The sequence below is a fragment of the Geospiza fortis genome, unplaced genomic scaffold, assembly GCF_000277835.1.
Source record: "Geospiza fortis unplaced genomic scaffold, GeoFor_1.0 scaffold2, whole genome shotgun sequence".
NCBI lineage: Eukaryota > Metazoa > Chordata > Aves > Passeriformes > Thraupidae > Geospiza > Geospiza fortis.
The window spans coordinates 613548-641137 of record NW_005054366.1 but is presented as its reverse complement, the minus strand read 5'-3'; the positions used below and the strand labels follow the sequence as shown (position 1 = coordinate 641137).

General features: G+C 44.8%; 1 protein-coding gene across 1 annotated transcript in view; it reads left to right on the top strand.

Annotated features, from left to right (window-relative positions):
* Positions 1-20604, top strand: part of ADAMTS17 (ADAM metallopeptidase with thrombospondin type 1 motif 17) — a gene marked incomplete at its 5' end in the record, with an annotated part of 153568 nt that extends 132964 nt beyond the window's left edge. Inside the window, 3 exons of the mRNA XM_031059652.1 lie at positions 1213-1365; positions 13994-14171; positions 16305-20604. Coding sequence (XP_030915512.1) covers positions 1213-1365; positions 13994-14171; positions 16305-16456 — 483 coding nt within the window. The remainder of the gene's footprint in view (positions 1-1212; positions 1366-13993; positions 14172-16304) is intronic.
* Positions 20605-27590: the final 6986 nt, after the last annotated feature.

The following is a 27590-nucleotide window of genomic DNA, read 5'->3' as shown; positions in this document are numbered from 1 at the left end:
GGATTGTGTTTTTAAGACAGTTAGACAGGCATGCTGAGATTTGTCCATTTGATGTAATTTATATCAAGCTGACGCTTGTTTCCAGCATAGACCCCCTGGATGGAGAAGCTTCTTGGAACACGTTCAAAAGACCTCACAGAATATCTCATATCTGCACTATTTATTCAGTGTCAAATCAACTGTCTTTTCCCTGCTGGCCCCCCGAAGGGGAGAACTTGACATGCCAGGGGAGGTTAGTTTTTATCTCAGCTGGTACATAGATCATTTCTCCACCCACCTGTCCCCAGTGGCTCTGCAAGACAATTTCTCACTCTTAACCACTGCAGTGACATGAGAATGAAGAGCAGGCAGACTGGCTGTGCTCAGGGGTGGTGACAAGGACTCAGGTGGCTGTGACAGCAGGTGCTCTGTTACCAAACTGGTTATTGAAAACAGAAATTTGGGTTCAGTTCATGCCAGTGTCCTTTTCCCACCTCGTACAGCCAAGAAAAATCAAGACAAATTCTTCATTAAACAAGAATTTCCAACCATTGGCAAAGATAACAAGTGAGTGACCAGATATCCCTGCTTTTTTAGAGGCTAATCCCATAGAGCCCAGGCACAAAAACATTGTGGGTAATTTGTGCTCACTCAGTAAATATTTGTTAGAGTTTTTCAGAATTAAGATAGTGATGGCAAATCAAAATGTGAACGTGGTGTGTGTGTTTCACATGAGAAGGCGTGAGAATTGTGACTTTGCCATGATATGCACAAACTGTACTAGAGAAACGTGTTTATAACAGTGGTCTCATGCTGCTGTGATTGAAAATTACATTTAACACCACCATTTATCACCCTTGATGTATCCCATGATACATCAAGGGATTGGCAGTTCTGTGTAGTGAATCTCAGTGTGTCCTTCAGTATGAGTGAGGAGCTCTTCAACACAAGATTTAGTGGCACCAATTCTAGCAAAAAGCCAGCTGACATTTTTCAAAGAAGGTTGATTTTCAGAATTGCCATTTTTCATAAGTAAAATATTTCACAAGCAATCATCATGCTTTTCAAATTACTCATATATGAGTGGCTTAGATTATTGTAATAAAACCTTATGGGTTATCATTTTCCTCAGTGTTCATAACCCCAGCTTTTCCTCTGAGCTGTGTTACCAACATAAAAGCCATCATTTCTAAGCACCATGTAACAAAAAACCAAACCCCTGTTTTCTTGCAGTGCTCAGCAGACTGTGGCAGGGGAATTCAGAAAAGAACAGTGACGTGCACAAACTCCCAAGGGAAATGTGATGCAGCCACCAGGCCGAGAGATGAAGAGGAGTGTGAGGATCACACAGGCTGCTACGAGTGGAAAACAGGAGACTGGTCCAAGGTAACAGCAAACAGCCTTGTGCTGTTTTCTTTCTGAGACCAAAGGTGTTCAGGGTGCTGAGCTCCTGTCTGCTGTCTGCATTAATTTGCAGTTTAAATATTTAGGAAGCAAAGGTTTGGTTTTCAGGGCAGCCTGGGATCTACACACACTGTCCAGTCCTAGGCTCATTCCAACCAGCTGAAATGAAAGAAAGGCTTCAGTTTAAAGGCAGAGCTAAAACCTCAGTCCCTTCCTCAGGGCTGGAGCTAACCTTCACTTAGGCCTGTCTGAACGTTGTTTCTCCAGTGACATCGGTGGAATTAATTCCTGAATGCAGTGGATTAAACCAGAGCAGAGTCTGCTCTGTATTTGCATTCTGATCTTAAAGTAATATGAGGTTTTGCTTGGGAAGGAGGCCTGGCAGTGTGAGAAACTCAACCCTTGCCAGTGTTGTTCAGAAAGCATCCTTTACATTACTGACTTCATGTTTGCATAAAGGACTACAGATTCCCAGCAATATTATATTCCAGTTTGGTTTTATCTTATCTTTCTAACTGTGCTGTTCTTTAAACAGAAAACCTACTTTCTGTTCTGGAATGTACGGCATGTGTAGAAACCACTGGGATACAGTAGTTGCACTTTGCTTTCCAAAATCCCAAACTCCAGCAAGCAAAATCCAGTGAAGCAGAGGCCCAGGATGGGCAAATTGGCTTATCTGTGACTGCTTTTTTTTTTAGGAATTACAATTATGTATATACTCTGTCATAGATACATGAATTTAGTGGTGTCAGTGCTGGAGAATGCAGGAAGAACCTGCCACATACAGAGTGTCTGTATTTATGCTGAGCCAGGAATTTATGTCACAAGATGTTTACAGTATTGAACATTATTTTATTCATAACCTGGCACTCAGAGTCCATGCAAGCTGGCCAAAACAAACAGCCCCCATGTGTTAACAGGTGAAATAACATTATTTATTTATTTATTTATTTATTTGTGGAACACTAAAACATTTTGGCATGCAAACGGACCCAGGTTCTCTTGATAGGGAGGAATATGAAATAATTGTGTATTCACTGATCACGTGGATTGAAAGTTCAGTGTTGTGTGAACAGTTCCAATCTGATAAAGATGTTGGCTCACTGCTGGGAGGGCTGCAGTCTTACATGGGTCACAGTAAACAGTGTTGTTTGATGGGTTTAATGTTTGCATGTGAGCAGGGCAGGATCAGTGCAAAATCACTTGTTGTTTGTGATTCATAACTCAGGATCAGGATCATCCCTGTACAGGAGGGCACAAAAGCTTGTGTGCTGCATATGTGGCCTGCTTCTGTCTGCAGGGAGCTTGTGCCAGTGCTCTGCTTCCCAGGAATTTCACCCTGTGTGAGTCCAGCAGGATGTTCTTGGACTTAGATTTGGTTTGTAATGAGCATTTAAAATTCTAGACATATTGGTTAATTCTGACCGGACACTTAGGTCACACAATTAGATTCTTATTCTCTGAGTAGAGGGGTAGAGATTGCAGAAAAGGGTAGGTACAGTTCTTAGAAGAAAATGTATTGTTCCAGAAACCCAGATAGCTGAAATGTTTAAAGTGGGATTCAATTCTTCACAAATCCTGAGTAAAGAATTTTCATCCTGAGGATCCAGAAACTTTAATACAGGGCTTGGACTTAGGAGGGGAGCCTTTACAGCTATCAGCAACTCTGCCTTAAAACAGTTCCTCCTTTAAGGAGAAGCACAAAGTCTGTAACCCTTAGCTTATAGTGAACTCTTTAAAATTCATCCTTCCAGGGCGAAATTCCACTGTAAAACATTTGTTCCCAGCCCTGTAAAAGTCACTGTGAGTGGGCTTTGCTGACTAAGATGGAAACTTTTTCTGTTAATACAAATTGATCTGAGAACAAGCAACAACTTTGTGCAATTAATGTGTTGTGCATTTGTTGCTTATTGTTGAGAACCATCAGGGAAGCACGATTTAACTAACAGTGGTAATTATCAGAGATTAAAATAATGGGCCTTGATGCTTTGTGTGCAAACAGCTTGCCTGGTGACTTGGCCACTGATCCTTAATTTCCCAAACCAAGATCGTCTTTGAAGATGCTGGGAAGTCGTGTAAGAGAGAGGGAAAACCTCATTTAAAAAGTCAAGTCCAGATACAACTTGTAAATAGAGCAGGCTGTTTGGGTGGTATGACAGTGTTATTTTTGTGTTAGTAGTGGCATTATTTGTAGAATACACAGACTCTGTGCATGAGGAGATGGATCAGCTTCCCCAGGAGCTCCCAGCAGCAGTAAAACCTCCACACCTACCCAGGCAAATTGGGATTTTAAGTCCTCAGCTCTCATGTAGAAGAGGTGAGGGGTGGAGATTAGGCCATGCTGATCTGAGACCTGTACCCACCAGCCAAACCTCATCCACTGACCTTAGCAACAGCTCTGTAGCCATTATCCATGCCTGCAAGAAGAGGGATTTCATCCCTTTTTCTCTCAGGTTTATTTGCAGCTGGTCCTTGCAGTGTCCTGTGGCTTTTGGAAAGCATTTGGAGCTAATTGTCATGTTTGTATATTCTTAATATATTTGCAGCATGTTTGAAGTGTTACACAAGAAACTGATATATCTACCTCACTTTGCAAACACATAAGGCCAAGTTTGTAAAGTTATTTTAAATGGCTCTGAGTTTGCCTTTGTTAGCCCAGTGCTTGAGATACAAACTGTACTGGAATTCTAAAGACAGAGAGTTAGCACTGCTACTAAGCTTGCAGCTTCTCTACACTGCTGCCACTTCTCTTTTAAACCCATTATCTTAAAGGGAAAGAAGCATTATTTTTAGCATTTAACTCATCGTGAGTGATACAATACTCCTGGCCCCAGAGTCTTCAAACCTAATAGAAACATGATTTGTACAATGTAAGACCCACTGAAGGTGTTAACCCGAAATAATTATTCTATTTTTGCCTGGATTTTTCAGAATTGCAATTCATTATATCATCCTTTTTTGTACATGATGCAATATAGAAAAAGGAGTCCAAGCCATCTCCCATTCAGTCGTTTCTTCCAAGAGGAAATTCCACATCCAGTTTGCATGCAGTTAAAGAAACAAATATCTCATACACTCATTCTGCTTTGAAATAGTTCCTCCTTGTTTGAAATCCGAGCTGCTAAATGTTCTAGCTCTGGAAGCATTTTTACATTTTTGTTGTAGTTGTGCTGGTCAGAGGAACAAACACAGGTTGCTCAGTTTCCCAACACTTGCCTCAGACTCCCAGACTGCTGCAAATGTGCCTCTTGATGCTTTAGCAAGACAGTAGTCCATTCTTTCATGGTGAATTATATTTTTGCTGACAAACTTTACATCGAGGATTACATTCCTGCAAGAACAGAGCATGTCTTTATGTGTGTGGCTCTCTGGGGAGCTGAGCAGGACACACAGCCCAGCTCCACACCATTCCCTGCCCCAGGCTGTGCTGGAAGGGGCTGTGCAGGACTTGGACCTGGCACTGGAGTCACTGGAAACGTGTCCCAGATGATGCAGGGAGCTGGAGGTGTTGGCAAAGTTGTGGTGGTGACACAGATCTTGTGCTTGAAGGTGAGCAGCACCAGGAGCTGCTTTTTAGCCACCCAAGGCTGCCCCCCATCCTCAGCTCTCTCCCCTTCTGCTCCAGCAGTGATGTGGCAGGAAAAGATGGCCCAGGGGAGCCCTTATTGCTCTCCACAACCACCCCAAGGCAGGTTGTGTTGAGGTGAGGGTCAGGCTCTGCTCCCAGACAACCAGAGATAGCACAAGGGAATTCAAGTTGGATGTTAGGAAAATGTTCATCACTGAAAGAGTGCTAAGCACTGGAACAGGTTCTCCAGAGAAGTGGTGGAGTCACCATCCCTGGAAGTGCTCAGAACCCAAGCAGGTGTGGCACTCAGTGCTAGGGTTTAGTGGGCAAGGTGGTGTTTGGTCAAAGGTTGGACTTGACCTTGGAGGTCTTTCCCAACCTTAGTAATTCTTTAATTTTGTACAGTCCAAGGCTACATTTTTTGAGTTCCTTTCCTCCAGTTGTCCTTTGGACTCTTCTAAGGTAAAATTGAGGAGGCAAGGTTGTATAGCAGGAGCAATTCTCCACAAAATTTTTACGGATTTTTCTTTATTTCCAGTTTTACTTAATTGTTTCTCTATTTCACATGCCTCAAATTCTGTCCTGACTGAAGTTCTGTATTTGGAGCCAATAGCACAGAATGGTTCAGGGCTCCCAGGATCATTTTTTTTGACTATTCTCCATTTTACTGGTGTTGTATCAAGAAAGGTGGAATTACAAGCCAGACACACAAGCTCCATCATTAGCTCTGACTTTCACAAGGGGCATTTTCAGCTCTGTGGGTGGAAGTATAAATATAAAACTTCTGTCCCTCAGGCAACAATTTAGCTCATTAACCTATTGTATTACCTAGCCCAATGAAAAGATTTTTAGAAGAAGAAAGACACATAGAGGCCTTGTAGCATGTTGGCTTTGCCATATTTTTTTCTTTGCAGTTACAGTAGGTGCTCTGTAAATACTAAGGCCTGTATTAATCTCAGATAACCCAGTGTAAATCCAGGGTAACTGTCTTTCATTCTTCCCTACAACCCACTGGCCACAGGCCAAGGATCTCACTCAGCACACTGGGTCAGATATCAGTCTCCCTTACCTGAGGGTAAACCCAGATTAATTCAGGCACTTGAGTTAATGCAGGTTTATGCCAATGCCATGCAGAGCAGGATCTGACCTGGTGGGCTGTGCAGAATCTTTGGGTCTTGGGTAGGAAGCATCACAGATTTGTGCTCTTAGGAGAAAGCAAATCTATGGCGCATCAAGCTGGGCTTCAGCTAGCAGAGAAAGTAGAGGGAAGATCTATTTCTACCACTTCACATCTTGTATAACCACCTGGCACGGCTTTCACTGGATTCAGAGAGATTGTACACTCCAGAAATAGAAAGCCCCAGTAAGGATCAGCTTGGCAAAGTGTAATGTTAAACAACATTCTTGTTGCCAAATAGTGTCAATAATGATAAAGCACATCTGAAAAATCACCCAGAGCCACCTGCCCTCCCTGGGCATCAAGAGTAGCCAATTCCTTTACAGAACTTGCTGAGCCTGTGAAATGCTGGAGATGGGTTCTCATCCCAGGAGGACATTAACAGTAGGGAGAGAAAAAAAAGAATCTAATTTCCTGTAAGAAAAATACTGGCTTTGTGCCAGACATTGAGGTGCTTCACAGTGAGGATCAACAGTTATTCATCACAGTGGGTGGTAACAAGGATTTGTAATTGCAAATTAATTGTTTTGGCAGGATTACAGGAGGTCTTATTCTCTGAGAGATAAACCACCAGCCTTGCAGTGCACCATAAAACATGTTGGGTTTTGGGGCTTTTTTTCCAAAAATACAATCTCCCAGTGCCAGGAAGGCATATTTTCCAAGCTCCAAATGATTGGGAACATCAACAAAATCCTCTATGTGCCTCACTTTTAATGATTAATTCATATTACATAATAAGAAGAGTAAATCAATGACAGCTGTGGTTTGAGAGGTGTATTCAAAGCTGTTATAAATATAGAAGCAAAACTGTCCTTTGTTCTAACATTCATTACAAATTCATGGCTTGACCTGACATCTGTTTATGATATGCTATGGACAACTTGGTTGTTCTTCATAAAGGTCAGAACTAAGTTAATCTTCTTCTACCTTGGAGAAAATAACTTTTCTTGTTGGATTGAGAGAAAACTCTGCAGGAGGGGTGGTAGCTTAAAACTGCCGTGGCACATCAGAGCTTGACAGACCCTTCCCTGCCACCAAACAGCTTTGTGATTTATGGCTGCTCTCGTCCTTCAGCAGCACTGGAAGGTTGTCCACAGGCCTCACTGGTGCACATCAGTTGTTCTCCAGAAGCTGTTGGAGCTGGGTGGGACAGAAGAGGATCCAACAAGCTTTAGTAGTCAAATTCCCTGTGGTACTAGACATGGCCAGGAGCCAGAGCATCTGTCTTAGACCTAAGTCCTGCCCCATGGACTGCTCTGAGTTGTGGTTCCCTGTGGTTTGTGGCTCTGGCACATGATAACTCATGTGCAAACCAGGGCCTTCCTTGCCAACAGCTAAATCTCAAAGCACCCCTCCCTACAGGAGATGAGATCAAATGGCCCAAAATTGGTTTTACCAGCAAGGAACCCTCTTGGGTTTGAACAGGGCTTCAGTAAGATGAATGCCACCCTTCTGCTCTGTGATTGTGTGTCCCCACATCTGTGGAATGTCTTCAGCTGTGGGCAGAGGTGGAACTGTTGCGTCATGGCACTAAAACAAGGTCGAGCCTGTGCCTAGGCTTGGGTAAGAGCCAGCCCCAGTGGATGCAGCTCTAGTTGGGAACTGGGCATGGATAGGGAAGAGATGCTGACTGCAGAGCTGGCCATGTCCTTCCCCTGGCACTGCAGGCTCCAGGAACCAAGTCCTGTTTGTGCCTTCCAAGCTGCCCCTTGTTTGCACAACAAACTGCACAGCTCATCTCCACTGGAGTTTCTGGGAACATCCTGGTACAAATTATTAAGGTTCTGTAGAAAAGGAGAATGTGCTGCAAAAAGATCAGATTGATCTGAACACTGGAAAAGATCAGTGTTTTGTTTGAAGTGGAGCACGCTCTGCCCCAGTGTTTTTGTCTCATATTCCAACACAGCCTCCAGTGATCCTATTAACTGGAAGAGTAAGTTCTCTTTTTTGATATTTTATTTAAAAGCCTGCTCCATTAAGTGCATTTTTTTGATGGAGAGTTTAAGCCTTCCACCAAGACCAGTGGATTGGAAATGAAATTCCATTGTGATTTTTTTTACTCTTGTTTTTTAAAGTGAAAAAGGAGAAAGAGTGAAAGACAAGCCTGTTCAAGTATTGGCATTAATTTTCTCTGAGTTTCTCTGAGATGTTACAGTGTCTAGGATCATGTTTTTGAAAATATGGGGAGCAGTAATTCACCATTTAAATTCTATAGTATCAGTCTGAAGAGGATTTTCCCCTTGAATACCTACAGCACACAGTATGTACTGCTAGCAGGCACTGCTGTAATTTCCCAGTCCTTTCCATAACCTTTTGAGATTTATAATGACTGCCAAGGCATTAAGGTGACAGAACACCAGAACACTTTTAAGGAGCAATGAGTACCAGTGTGACTGACTGTGCAAAGAGATGAAACAGTGTTAGCCAGCATCTCACATGTCAGAGATGGGTAGCTCCATGTCCAGAAAATGCTCAGGCAGGACTGAATGAGAGATGAGCAGCCTCTTGCTGAAATTAAAAAATCCCAAAGGAGTCCTTAGTTTAATTACTTTCTTTAATAAATGGCATTGGGGGAGCATTGATCATTAACTGATGAATAACTAATTGTAACTACTAATGCATTCAGTGGGACTTCAGTTCCCAGGATGTCCTCTCAGGATAACCTCTGGGGTGGGAATAGAGCTCATGTGAGCCCTGAGAGCCTGGATCAGCACAAGCAGCTCACACTGCTGTAGGAGCAGGGGGGATTCTCCAGCATCCAGCCTGACCCTAGTTCTGTGATCCCATAGCTGTCCATTACTACTGGGGCTATTTAAAATTACCTTGATTATGCCTTTTGCATTAGGTGTTTTTCACCATCAGGTCCTTGCATTTGTCCTGGTGGAATAAGCTCTGGAGTATTTCCACTTTCTGCCACAGGTCCAGCCACGGCACAAGTGCAGTAGGTGACCTGCTAGAATAAGGGCCCCAGTGGGCAGCACTGTGTCACCTCACAGCTCTGCTTGAGCCTGTTCTTCAAATCCAGTTTGAAACCTTGGGAGAAGTAAATTCTGCCTGGTTGGAATATTGGATTAAATGGCATTTTCTCATCAGCATCCACCTGGGCTCCACTGCACAAGTACTTTAGGGGCATTGTCACTACCCAGAATATTCATGTGTTCAGCTTTTAATCTCTGAACTCTCTGTACACAATGGAGCTTTTCAGAATAGCAAAGCCAAGCTTAATTATGCAGTGAGACATGCTGGATGTGCTGGTCAGGTCTTGTTCCTTGGGGTCGTGCAGTTTGAAAGTACAGCTGTAGGCAGTTTGCAAAAATTGCTTCTCTTTTCCTGCTAAGATACTGTCACATCAGCCACGAGCATTTGCTGCCATAATTTATTGTTTCTTCCCATACTGAGTCAGAAGGGTATGCATTTTTTTCTTCTTGGCTAAATTAAACAAATCAGTCATTTCACAAAAGTTTCCAAATGAAAGGTTGTTGTAAGCAAGACCAGATACGTTCTTTTACAGATCTGGGGTTCAAAAAGAAGAAAAAAAAAAAAGAAAAAAAAAAAAGAAAAAAAAAAAAGAAAAAAAAAAAAGAAAAAAAAAAAAGAAAAAAAAAAGAAAAGAACAAGGAAGCTTGAAAAACAGCTTACAGTTTGCTTTGGGCTAATTAGATCTTATCAGTGAAAAGACAGATATTTCTTTCTTTAGCATGATGCCATGGTGAAAGTTGACCTGGTGTTTATGAAAGCATATTGCATGCTGCTTTTCAGCTAGAACTGTGGGGTTTAAAGGAGTGATGCTCATAAAAAGCCTGATGTGAAGGTGTGTGGAGCACTGGCTCTCAGAGCACACATGTGTGTGCTATTAAGGTCCCGGGAAGGGAGCAATTACAGGACCTTTGTCCTTCATCTCAGATGCTGTGTTAGAATGTTTTTAATAGGAACTTCTCTTGCTTTCTTTCTGACTTTCATAGAGGCAAGAAATAAGACCCCCGAGGGGAAAAACACTCTACCCTAACGCCTTGAATGCTTGAACTCTGAAGTCAGTAAAGCATGACTCTATCTCTCAATATTGGAGCTTTAGCCATGGTGTTATCCTTGGCTCCAGCAACTTCCAGCTAACTGGGGGCAAACCAGTATCTTTAAACATCAGATGCCTGCAGACTGATGAATAAAGAGAAAACCCCATCTTGCCTGCAGCTGACTTATGACAGTCATCTAGAACTGGATCTCCCTCTGTCAGATCAGCCCTCTCTGTACTGGAGTGTGCTCAGGATTGGCTGGAGGGATGCTGTGACCCCTGCTTCTGCTGGGAAAGGTTTCGTACAAAAAATATTTTTATATCTATCCTTTGGAGGTTAGAAAAGTGACATTTCTGAAGGTGTCCTGGGGTCTGAAATGTATCCCAGCCTCCCAGGAGCCCTCAGCAATGATCCATTATCCCATTCAGTCCTGAACCTGTGTCTGTGCTGGTAAACCTGTACCTTTTCTGCCCCCATTAAGCCTCAGCAGAGGGATTCTTTGGACTCTCTGCTGTGCTGCCCAGCAGCAGCCCTGCCCTGGCTTAAGTCATTCTCATTCCCCTCTCTTTCTCTGCTGTCTTTTGTAGACCAGGAGTTGAGGAAGGCCCTGACAGATCTCAGCACTTTCTGTAAATTCATTCTATTTTAATACCTAATATTCTCCTGAGGCATTTGCTTTCAAAGCAATTAGACATCTCTCAGCACCTTTGCTAGATTTCAAGCTTTCATATCAGTATCCTAAGGTGGAAATAGCATTCCACTTGAAAAATCATAGCTTGCTCCTAAGGTTAGAGGTTTTCACTGAGTAAATCTTCTTTAAGCTGTTGAATGCAGCTGCTGCCTTGACAATTTGTGAGTTTATTTCCTTCTGGATATCCCCACTGGCTTGCATGTTACTGCCAAGGAATGTGAATGCAGGCATTTTTGTCTTGCTTTTGCCTTCCTAAGCAGTGTTTGAACTGGGAGTTACAGGGGCTCTCATTAGCTTCACTTTTTGTAGCTGTTCATTAACCACCTATATTTTACAGTGGTGAGCAACCCTTTGATCTTTGCATGGGGGTGGATTTCCAGTTTACAGTGCTTGTGTTGTCAGTTTAGGGCATTATGGTTAAATTCTGTGCATTTTGCACGTGCATTTTAGTGATGGTGACCCCACTGGCAGTGCCTGGTGGAAGGGAAAATCCCCTTCTTCCTTTGGCATCAGCATCTCTACTCAACCCCTTGTCCCAGCCCCAGGTTCCCAGAGGAGGCACATTGCTGGGAGGTCTTCTCTGCTCAATCCAGCCCTGAAAATTGTTCTGTGGATATGGTTCCTTGCTCCACAAACATTTGGAAACAGAGAGTCCATAGCAGTGCATTTAGCTGTCCAGAGAAGGAGAAAAGGTATTTATGGGAATTTGCTGTGCAGATGGAGTTTGATTTTTATGCCTCTTTTAATGATGTCCTCTTCCAATAGTGCAGCATGAGTAACAATTCCCCCTTTGTATGTATTTTGTATCTATTCCTATTTCCTATTGAAATTCCTACGAAAGAAACTATCCAAGCACCGAGTTGAAAATTTCGTCTTAAAATAAGCCAGATGTCCAACCTTCCTTTAGCTGCCAAGCCCTAAAGAGTTCAAGAAAGATGTTAAAATCTGTCTTCCTGGCTGTGAAAAACTAATTGCATAGCATAGGTGATGATCCCAGTCTCCCAGGAGAAGGAATAAAACTGCTTCAGGCAAAAGCTCTGCTGTTATTTGTCTGAGGATTGAAGCTGACAGTGTCTGTGGAAAAAAGTTTCACTGCTTGCCCTCCTTGCTGGTTAACAAATGCAGAGACAGGAACACAGATAAAGGTAGGTGAGTGCTTGTTTGTTGGTATCTGAAAACCTCATTCACCTTATGAGGAAAATGCTGGTTTGGTCCTTTTTTCCCTTCTTTCTCCCTATGCACCCCCTGTTAAGGGCACAGGGAGTGCTTAAAAGCCAGAGACACTGGCTCACTGTTGCAATCATGTGAAGGAAGCCCATGGCCTGAGTTATTTAATGCCTGTGTGATAACAGCAATTCTGATGGCAAAATGGATGTACAATTCCCCTCCCAAAGCAAGGAGTTTGGGGAGGATTAAGATTAGTAAAGCACTGTGAAGACTAAAAGTGCCACTGAATCCTGAGGATTAAAGGTTCCATTTGACTGCTGAAGTGGAAGGGTCTAATAGTTGCATTTATCAGGATGAAAATAGTTCACTTTAAATCCAGTGGCTGTGCCTGACTGGCTTCCAGGCTGGTGGAAGTCACTGAGGGCACTCAGTGCTGGGAAAGAGCTGAGGCACACACAAAACTAATGTAATGCCCAGACCTCACTGCATAAATTCAGATTGTGAAGGGGATTTACATCAGGGACTTTAATTCCTGATTTTTGGAATAGCTCACTGTAGGGCAGGAGAAGGGTTCATTCATCATAATCCTAAATACTATAACCATTGCTGAGGTAGTATTTGATAGTGTAAAAATAGCTGTCAGAAACTGGTGCTGTGTTGAACCTAAATTGAAGTAAGAAGATTGTAAAGGAGAAAACCCAAACAACAAGGGTTTCTTGTGGTACTTCCAGACCAAAATGACCACAACTGTACTCACACCCCTTGGATGTAGAGGTGGAGCCCTGTGTGCTTCCACATGTTCTGCCCTTGGATCTGGGTCTCACAAGCATCCACACTGCATACCCAGGATTTATGCCTGAACTTCAGTCCAACCTCAGTGATGCCCAACTCCTGAACCTCTCCAGTGTTTGGCATCTCTCCTTTGAGAATTGCCTCTCTGAGGTGATGGTGGTTTTCAGGGAGAAAGCTCCAATGTCCTAACTTTGGTGAGAAACAGCAGAGGACAGAAAACATGTCCTTTTTTTAACATCATTCTGTTGGTACCTCCTGGGCTTTCCCTCACCTCCTCCTCTCCCCCATCGTTTGCTTGTGTGTGGCTTTAGCAGAAACAGGAATCTTACCCAAGTCTTGCAAGCCATTGTTCCTTTATGTTAAATACAAGGTTCTTTTATTGACTCCAGCTGCTGCACCTCCCTGTGCTCACTGTGTTTGCTTTATTAAAATTGAGCAGCGTGCAAGTAGGACATTGTAAATCACAAGTGACTGGGCCAGAGGAAGAGGGAGGGAGAGGGAGGGACTCTGACTGTATGACAACAAAGAGAGCACATGAACAGGCTGGGCCTCCTGGCTAATAGCAGCCAAAACTCATGAGTACAATTTGCAATTGCTCCCAGGAGGACAGGCAAGGGCCAGACAGTTAGCAGGGATAGATGGGAGTGGAACTGGAATACCTGATGTGTTCTCTCCAGAGCAGAGCTTCTCAGGGCTCTGGGCATGCAGGAGCTGCCAGCCTCTGCTGGAATCATGGTGTTTATCTGATCAGTGCCTGGCTGTGGTCATCCTGGCTGTGGAGGAAGCCTTGTTAGACCATCCAAGTCCTGGAGAGGGCTTTTAAACCAAGAACCACTGGCTCCCTCACAGAGAGGGAGGTGGAAGCTGCTGGTCCATAATTAAGCATTACACATTTTTCAGCTTTGCCCCTTCATGACTGGTGGGAGGAATTGCATTTTTGTCTGCTTGAACCCCATGGCTATCCACAGGGGGCAGTCAGAGTAGGTGACCTCAGGGCAGAAAGACAACAGGTTCCTTCCCTGTGCCAGGAGAGCTCCTCTGCTCACAGCACTCCCTGAAGGTGCAGAACCATCACGGACAGCACAGAGCGTCCCTGGCTGCCACAGTGACCCAGCTGTGAGCCCTCAGCAGCACAGGGGCTGCACCCTGTGCCCTGGCAGTGACTTGTGCTGTGCCATGTGAGCTCAGTGTGCTCTCTCCTGCAGTGCTCCTCGACGTGCGGCAAGGGGCTGCAGTCGCGCGTGGTGCAGTGCATGCACAAAGTGACCGGGCGCCACGGCAGCGAGTGCCCCGCGCTGGCCAAGCCTGCAGCCTACAGGCAGTGCCACCAGGAGGTCTGCAACGACAGGATCAACGTCAACACCATCACCTCACCCAGGCTCGGTGAGTCAGGGGCCTGGGGGGAAGGTGCCAGCTGCCCAGGGGGCTGCAGTGATTGTCGGGGCCAGAAACTGGGAGAGGCTCAGCCAGACTCCAGCCTAAATGTGGGTAGGTCCTGTCTGAGCCCTGCCTCAGGCTGTGCCCGGGTGGAGTGCTTGGCATGGCAGAGGATGGAGCTGAGAGCAGCAGGAGCACACAAATGGTAGGTGATTGATTGGGTTGATTGATTGATTGATCGATCACAGGTAAGGAAGCTGGCAGGTGCATTGTTCTCCATCACAAACCCTTCCACACACTGCCTGTGCTGCAGTGAGTGTGAAGTAGGATCATTTATTCATTTAATCCATGACCCTGACAGGTGGTTTGATGGATTCATTTGCCCAGGGGGGCAAGAGAACATCCAGCCTCTTCCTGACCCTGTGATTTTCTGTCTCTGTCCTCTTCCTCACCCTCCCTGCATTCCTTGTGTCCCTGACTGGGATGGGAATATGGTGATAACCATTGTCTCCTGAAACACCTAATACTGTACTTAAGACATGCCACTAGTTACGAATGCCTCTGTCAATACAAATTTGTGGGGATCTCATGATTTTCCACATTGGTTTGTTAGGGGACAAAAATATAAATATACTAAATATATATTTTTTCGAACTTCAGCCCTGTGTGTTCCATCACAGCTCCAAGAACCAAGTTGGTTTCTTTACATTTCACTCATCACCACCAGTAAGATGAAGCTAAATTGAGGCATCAGCTACACCAACCCAACTTCATGGGTGCCTCCTGTCCCCTTTTGGTAGAAGAGTTGTAGACAAGAAGAGGTTACCAGAAAGAGCAGCCTCCTCTGTCACATCTGAGCTGATCTTAAAGCTGATCTTATAGGCTAAGAAACCTCCAACACACATGAAAACACAGAGCTGCTAAATAATAAAGAACCATTTTCTAATAATGCTGTACAGTATTAAATAACACTTAAACTAGGGCTGGACTTGAAGCTTCTGAACTGAAATTTGTTCCCCAAAAGTTTACCAGATGTTTTAAGAGAAAATGGGGACTTTAATTCTTGCAAATGCACTCATGCTGAGGGGTTTCTATCCTCTTTTGGTATGAGAGTACTTCCCAGATATTTTAGCACTAAGAGCATAGTGGAAGGAAAACATTTCATTTGAGAAGTAAGCCCTTGATACACTGATGAGACAAGAATTCCATCCTAATTCACGTTTTAGGACAAAGCAATAAAATGCTCATGTGTTTAGAAGACTGAGGAGGCTCAAGTCCCTGCTGAAAATAATCTGCAAGCAATTTGGGATGCTTTTGTTTCTAAACCAGGCTAGGAATCACCAGAGCCAGAAACAATGATATTTGATATTAGTGGAAAGACATATCATTGAGTGTTTTCCTCTTTTTGCTTATAAACAATTCTAATAGGATTATCTTTAAACAGAATTTTCTCTTTTCTGCAATGGAAGCAAACAAAAAAAAAAAGAGAAAAAAATCCCAGTAGTCTACAGACCCCATGCTGCCTTGCCCCTACTTCAGAATGGTTTTTTGTCTTGGATAACATTGGCAAAAATATCTTAGTGTGGAGTTCACCTCACCTGGCTTTTATGTCTGTGTCCACTGTCTCTCATTGATGACACATTCAGAGGGATTTATCCTGTCACTTCTTTCCTGTTTTCCTTCACAACCTATGAGGGACCTTGGACCTCTGAAACATTAGTCCTGGCCTTGTTTGTGGCTTAGTTTCTTTTGTGTGAACTCTCCCATCTCAGATTCATAAGCTCTGTCTCAGGTGTTCTTGCCAGGTGTGTGATTTATTCATCTGCATCCCATTGTCTGCCGTGTGGAGTTCATGGCCTTAAATCTGGGCTGAATCTTTGGGTGTTTTGTTCATCCAGGCCTGTTTGCCTCTGAGACAAAACAGGTGCAACAGGAGGAGGTTTGCACTCCCCATTCATGTCCAGGGAAGGAAGGAAGCACTTCCAGAGCCTGATATTTTGGCAGACAGAACCTCACCCGCTCTCCAGTGCCGGCAGCGAGCGTGGCCCTCCCTCCCCTCGGGTGCAGGGCTTTTGGTCACACCTGCCCTGCTGTTCCCTGGCTAACCTGGCAGTTTCTCCTTTCTTGTCTCCTCCCAAGCTGCCCTCACCTACAAGTGCACGGGGGACCAGTGGACAGTGTACTGCAGGGTGATCCGTGAGAAGAACCTGTGCCAGGACATGCGGTGGTACCAGCGCTGCTGCCAGACCTGCAGAGACTTTTATGCAAACAAGATGCAGCAGAAGAGTTAATGAAGCTGTGCCACTCCTTAGAGTCTTCCAGCTGTTTGTATGGAAATCACAGACTAGTAGGTCTGAGTACTGGAACTTCGTGAGTTGCTACAGCGTGGTGGATCCCAAAGCACACCTAATGAGACTTGAAACTAATCCTACAGACTGGATACCAAAGTCATCTGCTCATCCACCTTAAAAAAACACACAGAAAGGGTCATCTCAAGGAGCCAATCATTTCTGAATATTTTGTCATCTTCATATTTTTCCTTAATGCGTTTTTAATATATTAAATCACCAGCCACTGGATGGCTTGCTACCATTAAAGGACAAGAGTTGCAAAGTGATTACATTGGATAAGGTTATGGGTACCTCCATGGAGGGAGGCCTCTGGCAAAATAATTCAGCAAAGGTAGAGACATTACTTAATCTTTTAATCTTGGCTTTTATCTGTTGTTTTCAATTCCCAGCAGCTATCCCACTGCAGAGTGGGCTTGGAGGGACATGCATCAATGAAAGGCTTAGTTTAAAGAGAGGATTTTCTGTAAAAGCTTGTGAAAACTGATAGCAGAGGATGGACATCTCTGAATTTCCTACAGAAAACTCAGTATAATTATATCCAACATTCCAAGTCATATTTTTAGAGCCACTAATAGGGAGTGCTTTTCCTTCTAATTTTAAAAAACAATCCTCTCTACCTTTTCCCCAGAATAATAGAGTTTCTTTTATGAAACCTAATTTTTCTCTGAGCTTAATGAAATGGAAGCTTATTAACAACCATAGATAGTTACTTTTAAACAAGAACCATTTACATGAGATGGGAGAAGCCAGAAATCATTTCATCCAGTAGAGCTCACTGAGGGATTGCTTGGCCTAAGCTCTCTCCAATTTTTAGAAGTCAATCAGATAATGAGACTGTTGGTTCTTATAAGAGGACTGTGAAACGGGATAGGGTTGGAACAGAAACTGAATTTGGAACAATCTTTATGAAAGGATGTAGTGGGGAGCAGAACAGGTGTTTTCTATCTCTGGGCTCTTTTACACAGCTGAGGTTATGTAGCTTTTGGAGTAATCAGAAGTAGCCAGGGATGCAAGACATTCAAAGTGTAACCTGGAGCTTGTGGGAAGCCAAGGGTTCAACCTTCCACTGCTGTCTTGGAATGCTCCCTGTGTCTCTTCTGTGGTGCTGTCAGGTTTGGTGCTATAGGTTTGGTGCTGTCAGAGCACTTACAGGTGCTGCACACACAGTACTCTCTGCCATGTCTCTGCACTTTACACCAGGCTCCTCTCTGTGATGTGAGACTTGAAACAGGAGCTCTGCCCAGGGCAGGGCTTGTCCCCTCCCTTGTCACACACATCAGTGTCTCCCTATCACATCTTGCTCCAACATGCATCATTCCCTTGCCAGGGCCCAAGGCCATGGTGGAGTTTCAGCCCCCTCCTGGTGACAGGAACAGCCCTTGGATAATTGCAGCTTTGTGAGTACAAAGCTCTGGAACTGTGTGGGACTGTTTGCCTCCTTGGAGCTGAGCACAGAACCAAGCCCAGCTGCTCCCCCAGCCCCTGGGCCAGGCTGCCTTGCAGCTCTCACCTGGCCCCAGGTTGTCTTTGTTGCTGTTGTCTCTTTTTGTCAATGCAAGGAAGGACAAAGACTCTGAGTACCTAACATGTCTTTAAAGCAATTTTTGCTTGGTACCGTTCTTTCCATATCCAGGATCTCACTGGAATAACCTATTAGCATTTTATTAAGGGCTAAATTTTTCAAGCACGGGGAGATAATGTTTATCAACAGACTAACCCTGTGTGGGCTTCACATTTACATCTGTGCTTGTGAGTGTGCAAATGAGTGTGTGTGCACCAGGGCTGGCCTGGTGCACAAGGGCACATTTGCACACCTTTTTTTCTTCAAGTGCCTGTCTCAAACAGATCTGCTTTCCAATGCCTCAGATGATTTTCTCTATCAGGGAAATGATTCCAGCTTGGTTTTTGTTATACTGGATTTTTTTTTTTTTTTTCAATTTATAATCAGGATTAGACCTCCTTTTTCTGTTATTCCCACCCTGCTGCCCAGCCCAGAGGTTGTGTAATCAAGGGAAAATTGCTGGCGGGGGTGACAGGGAAGATTTAGACAATACCAGGTGATACTCAATTAGGCAAATTAACAGGTAGAAGAACTGCTAATGAGAAAGTTCCAAGAGATCAGACAGAGCCCAGAGGACCTGGTTTATGTTCTTAATCCACAGTGGTGTTTCCCCCTTAGCCTGAAGTGACACTGGGACTGTCCTTGGTGCCTCCCTGCCCCCACAGCCACCCCTGACACCCTTCACTCCGTTTGGAATTTGCTGGTTTTCTTCTCATGGGCAACGTTTTCTCTGTTACCTTGGCAGAACTGTGTGAATTATCATTGCTGGGAATCAAAGGTCCTTCTCCACAGCAGGAACATTTTCCTTCTGGTGCTGATCTGTGACCCTCTCTAGGCAAAAGGTAGGACACAGGAGAGGAAGGATTTTAGGTTTTGTGGTTTTCAGTAATAATTCACTACTGGCCACTGGCCAGGGCAGGGTGCTAAGCTGGTCAGACCTCTGGCCTGACCCAGCCTGCTGGGTTCTGGACCCAAAGGACACTTGGGTCCAAGTTCTGGGTCCTACCTAAGGAAACAGGAATTTACAAGGATTTTTTTTTCAACTGTATGAGCACTGAGAAAAAACCACCTCACTTGCTCTCACAGCTCACAGATTAGCATGCATCAACCTTTTACTTTTTATAATCAACCCCCCAACATTATTAAGAACTGATGGCACTACACAGCTCCATTTTATTCAATTCTTTTACTTCACATGGTGACAACTATCACATCACATAACAGCCAGAAAAATAATAACTAAAAAGATTTAATTCTGTTCAATATTCCCACACTTCTGGTTTTTATCACTGTATAGGAGCTTCACAATGAAGTCACAGCTATGCTCTGCCCTCAGTTCCCACATTCTGGTGAAAAGAAAAGCTGTTTGTTTCAGTGTATCTACAACAATACTTTTCTTAGTTGTTCATAAGAGATTGATGCTCTTTTGATTACAGTGGTGGTATTTCCATATTGTAAACAATACTCTGTACTGTTACTAAAGTACTGTACATTTCTAGTTGCACAATTGTGTTATTGAGTGTAGATTCTCACTATCTCATGTATGGTGCTATTTTTTCTCGGTGGAAAAGAATCTTAGCAGTTGATTATTGCTTGATATTTTATTATAATACAGGGATATATTCTCCATGGCAATAATATCATTTAAGTTTTCTCATTACAGAGTGAAATGTATGTATTTTTCCATTAGCTAATTTGCATATGTACTGTATCCATGGTAATTTTCTTCTTGGTGCTGGTTATAAATAGAAAAAGATAAAAAAACGGTCAAATGAATGGAACCAGTTGTAAATGAAAGCAAAAAAAAAAAGAAAAAGAAAAAGAAAAAAGGATCATTCCATTTTGAACAAATTGAATATGTTGAATAATAAATTTATTTTTTCCATAACAACTTTAATAAGGTTTCTGAACTTGAAGCAAAACTACAAAGCAAACCCAAAGCATGAAAATGAAGATAAAGGAGTGAAGCTGTAAGTGGTACATTATGCATCTATGTAATACTGGACTGAAACTGGGATTTGGATAAATCCAAGCCAACTGTTTAATTGCTGTGGTCGGTGTAAAAGCTCATTTGGCAGTAAAATTCTGGCACCTCAGAGTTCTCAGTGTGCTAAAAACCAAGAAATGATGGGTCTTGTCCTGGTCAGGTTGCAAAATAAAGCATGGGGATGTTAACACCTGAATGATGCCTTGCCAGGTCTGTGGTCAGTGACACAAGAGTAGAAAATTCCTGTGTGGGAAGAACATGCCAGGCTGTGTTTGGGATATCTGTGTGTGCCTGGGCAGGCTGTGGGGAGGGGGGAGCTTCTGCCTGGGGATAGGGATGTTCTGAGAGTGCTTTTGGGGAAGGTTGTTCTTGCTGTGCCTGAGCTGGGAGGGAGCAGCAGCTCCACAGGCACCCCCTGACAATGAACAGTGCTGAGCATGTGGAAATTTATACTGGAGCAAAACAATCCCATCCATTGGGAAGGTACTGCATAACCTAGCTGCACTCTCCTCTGGTGTGAAATAAACAGAATTACTTCAGTGCCACGTGTTTTGGATGTCTTTGTTGTAGGCACTGGCCAGAATCTTGGTACTGTTAGCTCTCCTCAGCAGGGTGAAGGTTGTTTTTGCAGTCAGATACACCTGTAGGATCCTCTCCCAGCCTGCCTTACAAAGATGCCATCATCTGTATCTCACTGCAGCTCAATTCTTGTTAAAAGGGCACTTGGAGGTGGGAGCAGCATCTTTCTAAAGCAGCCTTAAAAACCCAGGAACATGGTGGAGTGATGGACTTGGCAGTGCTGGGTTGGACTTGATGATCTTAAAGGTCTTTTCCCACCCAAACAATTCTATGATTTTATAACCAACCAAAGCAGAGTTGGTGTGAGAGCCCTTCTCCCACAGTGATTTCCAGAAATGGAGTTTATACTTTAATAACAGAGCTCGTTTCCTGATCTCACACAGGATTCATGGCACAACACTGCTGGGCTTCTGAGGCAGCCTTGGGAGATCCAGCCCAGTGCCAGCCTGCACAGGACCATTCACAGCAGCAGCACTGCAGAGCCTCCATCCAAGGGGTGCTGAACATTAACACATCATCCTGTTTGTGCCTTGCCTGCAGTCAACATCTGATTGCAATTGTTGACCTGTTTGAGCAATAAAACCTAGCTCTGAGCCTGGGGAAGCCAAAGGGCTTTGCATTAAGCTGGGCTATGGCAGTGGCTGGGAGGGGTGTAAGGAATGCTGTCATACATTTGGCTTGAAATGTTCCTGGTATGTGCCAATACCTCTGCTATAAATCCAGTAGGATTATATACTTACTTTGCCTATTTTGCATGTAGCCATTTGCTGTTTCTCTCATTCCTAATCCCCATTTCTACCCAAGCCATTGTCCTTCCCTGTGAGCTCAGTTGATTTTTTTTTTAAGACACCTCAGCCAAGGTTACTAAAGGCAATGGGGTCAGAGGGCTCTGGTGCTGTGGCACAGAAGGATCAGGAGGAAAGTGAAATCCCTGCTCCCCTCCTTGGAGGTCACTTCTGCCTCCAGCAGCTCCACCTGCTCCCTTCACTCTCCTGGTGTCCATGGCAGCCTCAGCTGTCTCTTGCAGCAAGCTGGCAGCACCCTGCTTGCTCTGGAAGGAATTTGCCTTCCAAAATGTATGAACACTTTATCCCCACATCAGCTCACCAAGTACCACTGCTGAGGACTCTGCTTTCTGGTAGAGAGAAAACCAAATGTTCCTTTGTGCTTTCCCCAACACCACATGGAGCATTTCCATGGGGAAAGGGATGTTTCCTTCTAGCTGGAGAGTGTCAGTGCAAACACCAGGGTGCTGTGGAGTTCCAGGCAGAGAAGATCCGTGCCAGATGTGCTCCCATTCCCTGCACTCACACTTCTGATGGTGTCAGGAAGAATGGGATGGGATGCTGCTCTCCATGTGGCCTGGAAAGGAGGAAAACACTCATTTTTCACCAGGAGAGCACTGGCAGCTCACCAGTCTGCAGGGCTGCCTACACCACCCCACAAACCACCCAAAGGATCTCTGACAGCTTTCTGGAAGGTCACTGCACACTACAGCATCACTGGAGCCTTTCTGGAGACAGGGAGTGAAAGTACCTGGACTGCTGAAGGACTGGTGGAAAAGGGGAATCCTCTAACAAGTCTTTCATGTTGCACCAAGATCAGTGCAGCCTGTCCAGCAAAACCAGACAAGCCATTCTTGGGTTGGATTTATTAATTTTCTTAGAAAAGACATTATTTGAATGTTTTTCAGCTTCCATTTCTTTCTCCAGCTCTGCACTGTTCCCCTTGATTTTGTCTCTGATGACAAAAGGACCCAACCAGACTGCAGCTTTGTTTGGCACCAGACTTCCCTCCTGAGACGATCGCACAAGAAGCCTTTTATCACTCTGGGGGCTCTGAGCCAGAGCTGCTCGTGGTGGAAGTGGCTGGGACTGTAACCCCAGGCTGTGATGGGATGAGAGTCAAGCTCAGGCTGTCAGCAAGGGGACCTGCAGCAATTCCCTGCCAGGACACATCTGAACTCCTGAGCCTGCTTCCTCCAGTGCTGCTCTCATTCAGGAAAAGGTATGAAATCCACATCTAGACTGAATTTAAAGATTAGGTGTTGTTTAAAATAGAAATCCTGTCCAGAATCATTATCTAATTTCTCAGAAAATAGCTATAAATTGAACGTCCCCTGCTCCCCACTGCTCAATAACAACATTTGGTTTTCTCACAGAGCTGGTGCCTCCTGTGCTGTGCTGGCTTCAGCACTGTCACTGTTCCCTGCCCAGGTTTGTGTTGAGGAAGAAGACCCCTGCTGGAATTCTGGAGTTCTGCTCTCCTCAGGCATCATCACCCTGGAGCTGTTCTTGCTCCTGGCTTCTTCCCCCCGTCACATCACTGGCCAGCAATGCCTTGAGGAGGGGACAGTGACACTGAGCCCAAGAAATGCTGTCAGCCACATTTCCCAGGGGGTAAGGAAGATTCCATCTCTTTCTTTCTTGTTTTATGATTTTTTTCCTAACCATGTTTTGCTAAAGAAACAATTTTAAAGGGGAAAAAGGAAAACCCACATTATTGTGTAAGCAAGGTGGCAAAGAGCTTTCTGTGGGTGTTCATGTGCCATTCTCCCTGCAACAACAACTCTCTGCCTATGGTGTGGCTGCCTGAGTGTTGAGCAGGAGTGGTTTTGCAGCAGCTGTGTGCACAGTACCTTCCATCACAAGCCCTGTTCCCTGGCTGTCCCCATGGCTCAGTTTATTTGTGTGCAAGGCAGCTGAGAGGTTATCGAGCTTCCCATCAGCTGTACAAACTCAGAGCAGCACCAGCTCTGTGGGTGTCCCTTTCTGAGAGCTGCACTTGGGGGTAATCAGCTCTTGGGCAGCTCCTAGCAAAGATCTGCTCCTTCTGCAGAGGAGTTGCTGCCTGTGCTTATGCCCCAAGCTATGGGGGATCTGTAGCCATATGTGTAAGAAAGAAAAAGCTTATTTGTTTGTTTTCAGCCTCCCCATAGGATGGTTCTAAAGGCAGAAGTATCCTTCACTATGGGAAAAAAAAAAGATAAAATTGACAAAAATACCCTCATATTTGTCAAAATTTTTGTAGATGTTTTTCAGGGTATCACTAAATCCTGCCAGGCACCTCCCTTTCCTCCCCTGCCTTCCCCAAATGCTTCCATTTTTGGCTAAAAAATCCCAAGTTTGGGATTTTTGGACCAACAATGTCAGCCAAAACCCAAGCTCTCTTCTCTAATTTTTCCACTTAATTTTTCAACTATCTTCTGGCAAAGCAGAAGCACTGTTTTGATGGAAAGTTTTTCAACCCAGCTCTGCTCATTAATTTCTGCCAGCAGTCACAGAACAGTGCATCTTGCAGGAGAGGAGAGTGTCTGAAGGGCCCAGTGTGAGGCAGGAATGAGGAACACTCCTCTCCCAGCTCTGTGCCCCAGCCAGCCCCCTGCTCCTAATGAGAGACATCTTTCTAGAGAGGCTTCCAGCCTAAATCTCTCTTGGCAAGTCAGCTCAGTAACTCAGGTGCTTTGCCAGGTTAGAGGAAGATGTGGGTGGGCACAGAAGGATCTCCTCTGAGCAAAGGGACTCTGAGGAGCCACATTGTCCATCTCTTACCTGCTTGGACTCATTTTGGGCTCCTGCAGGCAAGCACCAGTTGGCAGGGAAGGGTGGGGAGGTGGGGTTGGTCCAGCTCCCTTTCAAGGCTGGTTTCAGTGTGCTGCAATGGTGATGTTCAGATACACCAGCAGCTGAGCCAGGCACAGCCATGAGCTGTCTCCATGGAACCCTGAAATCTGCAGGGACAAGATCCTGAAGTGGCTGAAATGACAGCTGTACATCCCTGCTGTGTCTGTTACCCATCTGTCCATGAGGAAGGGATTTTTTACACTGAGCTCAAGGGAAGCCCAGCTCCTCTCACTTTTGGGTTCCTGTGATGACAGGAACCTGGGAGGCAAAGAAGGAAGATGTTCTTACAGAGTAGCCAAATTTTTCAGTGTTTGGCCTCAGCAGCCAAAGGAGCATCTGCCCATTGGCTGCATGGACAATCTCCTCAGGGAAAAGCCATCCATCCACAGTCCCTGACAATTGCAAAGTGCTCTGAGATCTTTCAGTGAAAGACCTTTCAGATGTGCAAAAGTTTATAGCCTTTCTCTGACCATCGCTGATTTTAGAGGGTTAACTTAGGAACAGGAAATACAGTGACTAAAGGAAAGCCATTAATATTAAATTCTACCCCTTGCCAGATTGTCTTGTGTTATCTTTGCTCTTTCATGAAATATTTTCCAGTTTTCCTCACAGGGCATTCCTTACAGGGGCAGCAGCTAAGGAGCTGTAACTTGGCACATCTCCACCTGCTTTTCTGTAGCAGTGCACATTTGTGCTCTGGGATTTGAAGAATTTCCTTAGCCTCTAGAATTGATATGCAAACAGTCAGCTGTACAGACATCAATCTGTCCAGTAGACATGCCTTGTGACCTAAGGAATAATACAGGTGGTCAGCACCATGCTGCTGACTCCTGAATTTCTGGAGCAAGCAGAATCGTTTTCCTACGTCAAGAAGATGGGAGGTCCTGTGTACACCCTCGAGTCATCTGCTGTGCTTGACTGATCACAAAACACCCACCAAGATTACGCTAACAAAGTCCTTCATTTCTGCCAAGGAAAGCAAAGATTTTCAGGAAATGAGAGATGCGACCTTGCCACCTCCCAAACAGCTCAGGGGTCTCAAGATGCTCATCTCAGCAGAGGGATGCTCATGCCAGAGCAAACGTGGAGCCCTGTGTGGTCAGTGCACAGCTCTTCCAGCATCCCTTCCTCCATCAGCTCTGTTGTGCTAAAAACAGAAATGGCCACACTTAGTCTTCTCCTGCCTGTTTGCTGTGCTGCTGTAAGTCCCACTGTGTCCAGGTGCTGCTGTGTGAGCAGGTGTGGAATGAGGGATGTTAAGATTGGGAGAGATGAGTGTTGACAGTTGCATAACCCAGCTCAAGCCACTTCCCACACTCGTGATTTCGGCACAGCCAAAAGCTGTGCTTGAGCTGCTGGGCACCCTGTGGGCACCTAAAGCCTAAGGGGAATTTTTCAGAGAGAAAGAAATGATAACTCTAAGCAAGTTGTTCACTAGGACAGTCACCATTTCTGTTAAAAATAAGTCTTTCATTTCCCATTGATACTTTTCAGGCTGCAAGGAGAGCCATTCTCCGGCTGCTGGAGGCTCTAGCTGCAGACACAGCCTTGGAAGGGAAGCTGCTCTCATGGCTACAGCAGAGGAATGGGAAGCACGAGATCTGGCATGAAGTGCTGCTCCCATTGAAGCCAGTGGGATGTTTGCCATTGGCTTCAGGGGAAGCCAAGATTTCAGTCTGCAGCCAGATTTGCTGGTGTGCTGTTCTATCCTGAGAGCAGGAGCAGAGAGGGTTCTTGGTTTCCTGATAAAGCTCTTGCTGCTTCAGCTCCTCTGCTGCCTTCTCACCTCACATTGGCCCCTGCTTGCTTTCAAATCTTAGGCCTCTTTTAAATCATTGATGAAAAGACTGGTGCATGGTTTGTGCCTGTGGTTTGTCTCATGGTTGGAGCTCTTGGACATCCTCTCCGCTGGGAATTGTGGACAGTGCTGGAGAGGGACATAAGGCAATTAAAGCATCAGGACAGGCTGGGGTAAGAGACTTAGATGAAGTAATACTGATGGGATTTGCTGCAGGTAAATAACTGTGCCTTCTTCTCCAGACAGCAACTTGGATCAGCTTTAAAACTAACTCTGAGTGGTTCAAGAGAGCCTGGAGACATTGTCAAGGTGGTTCAAGGTGGGCTTCCCTACTTCACACCTTCACACCAACATGGACTGTTGGGAGCCTTGATAGTTTAATCAGCCTTTTTCCCCATCTCCCTCTTTCAGGGTTAGGTGGGAGCCAAATTATGTGAGTTACGAGCTGTGGTGCAGGTACTCATGTGCCTGTTAGTGAACCTTTCCCAAATTACACTGATCCCCCTGCCAGCCCAAAGGCTGCTGTGCTGCTGTAGTGACTCAGGTGTTAATCAGTGCATTATCCAGTGCTCCACAGTGTTTGCACACCCAGCACCCATGGGTTGGTGCCCTCCTCTCAAAAGCAGCTGAAGGAGGTGATCACAGAGTCAATCAAGTTTCTACCAAGCAGCCCCAGTTTGGCCTGTGGAGGTCAAGCTGTTTTTATTTGAGTGGACACATGGTGGAGCCTCTGCATGCCAAGGAGAAGAAACATTGCAAATAATTGTTGCTCTCCATTTTTATTTCTCCCCGTTTAGGACGGCTCTCTCTGTTCTTCATGTGGGACTGGTCTCTGCTGCCCCTTTCAGGGAACATCTGTAAGCACATCACATCTGTAAAAAAGGGCAGGAAGGTTTATCTGCTGGACCAAGAAGTTGTCCTGAATTTCCTCACCTTTCCAGATGCCTGGTGTTTGACAGCTTCTGCTCCTGGCCAGCCACAGCTTGTGTTCTCTGGCCACCTGGGACCTGATCTCCTTCCTCTGACACTTCCACAGGGGGCAGCCCCTGGGAGAGACTTTCTGGTAAGTTGAAGCCATGGTGAAGTATTTTATCTGCACAAACAAGGAGTTGCAAATGTAGGTGCTTAAATCTGAGATAATGATCATATAGAGATCCATAGCTAAGAGTTTTACTGTGATTTTCTCCAGAAAGTTGAATCAAAGCCACCCAGAAGTTGAGCTCTGGTGCAGGAGCGCACCCCAGTGTTACCTCTTTAGGCTCAAAGATTTTTACAGGCAAAAATACTCTTTGTTCTGATAATAAATGGGGAAGACCAGGAAGGAAAGCAAAGAAAAACCCAAACAATGCCATATTCTCTGCTGACTGCTTGGCTTAGCTCTGCAGCACAATTTCCTATCTCTCTTCCACATCATTCTGAGATTCCTCCCCAAAAGGGTCTTATCAGTAGATAAGTGGCTGCCTATGAGCCAACTTTTTCTTCTGGTTCAGTGGCTAGCACGATGTTTGCATGAACTCTAAACCATC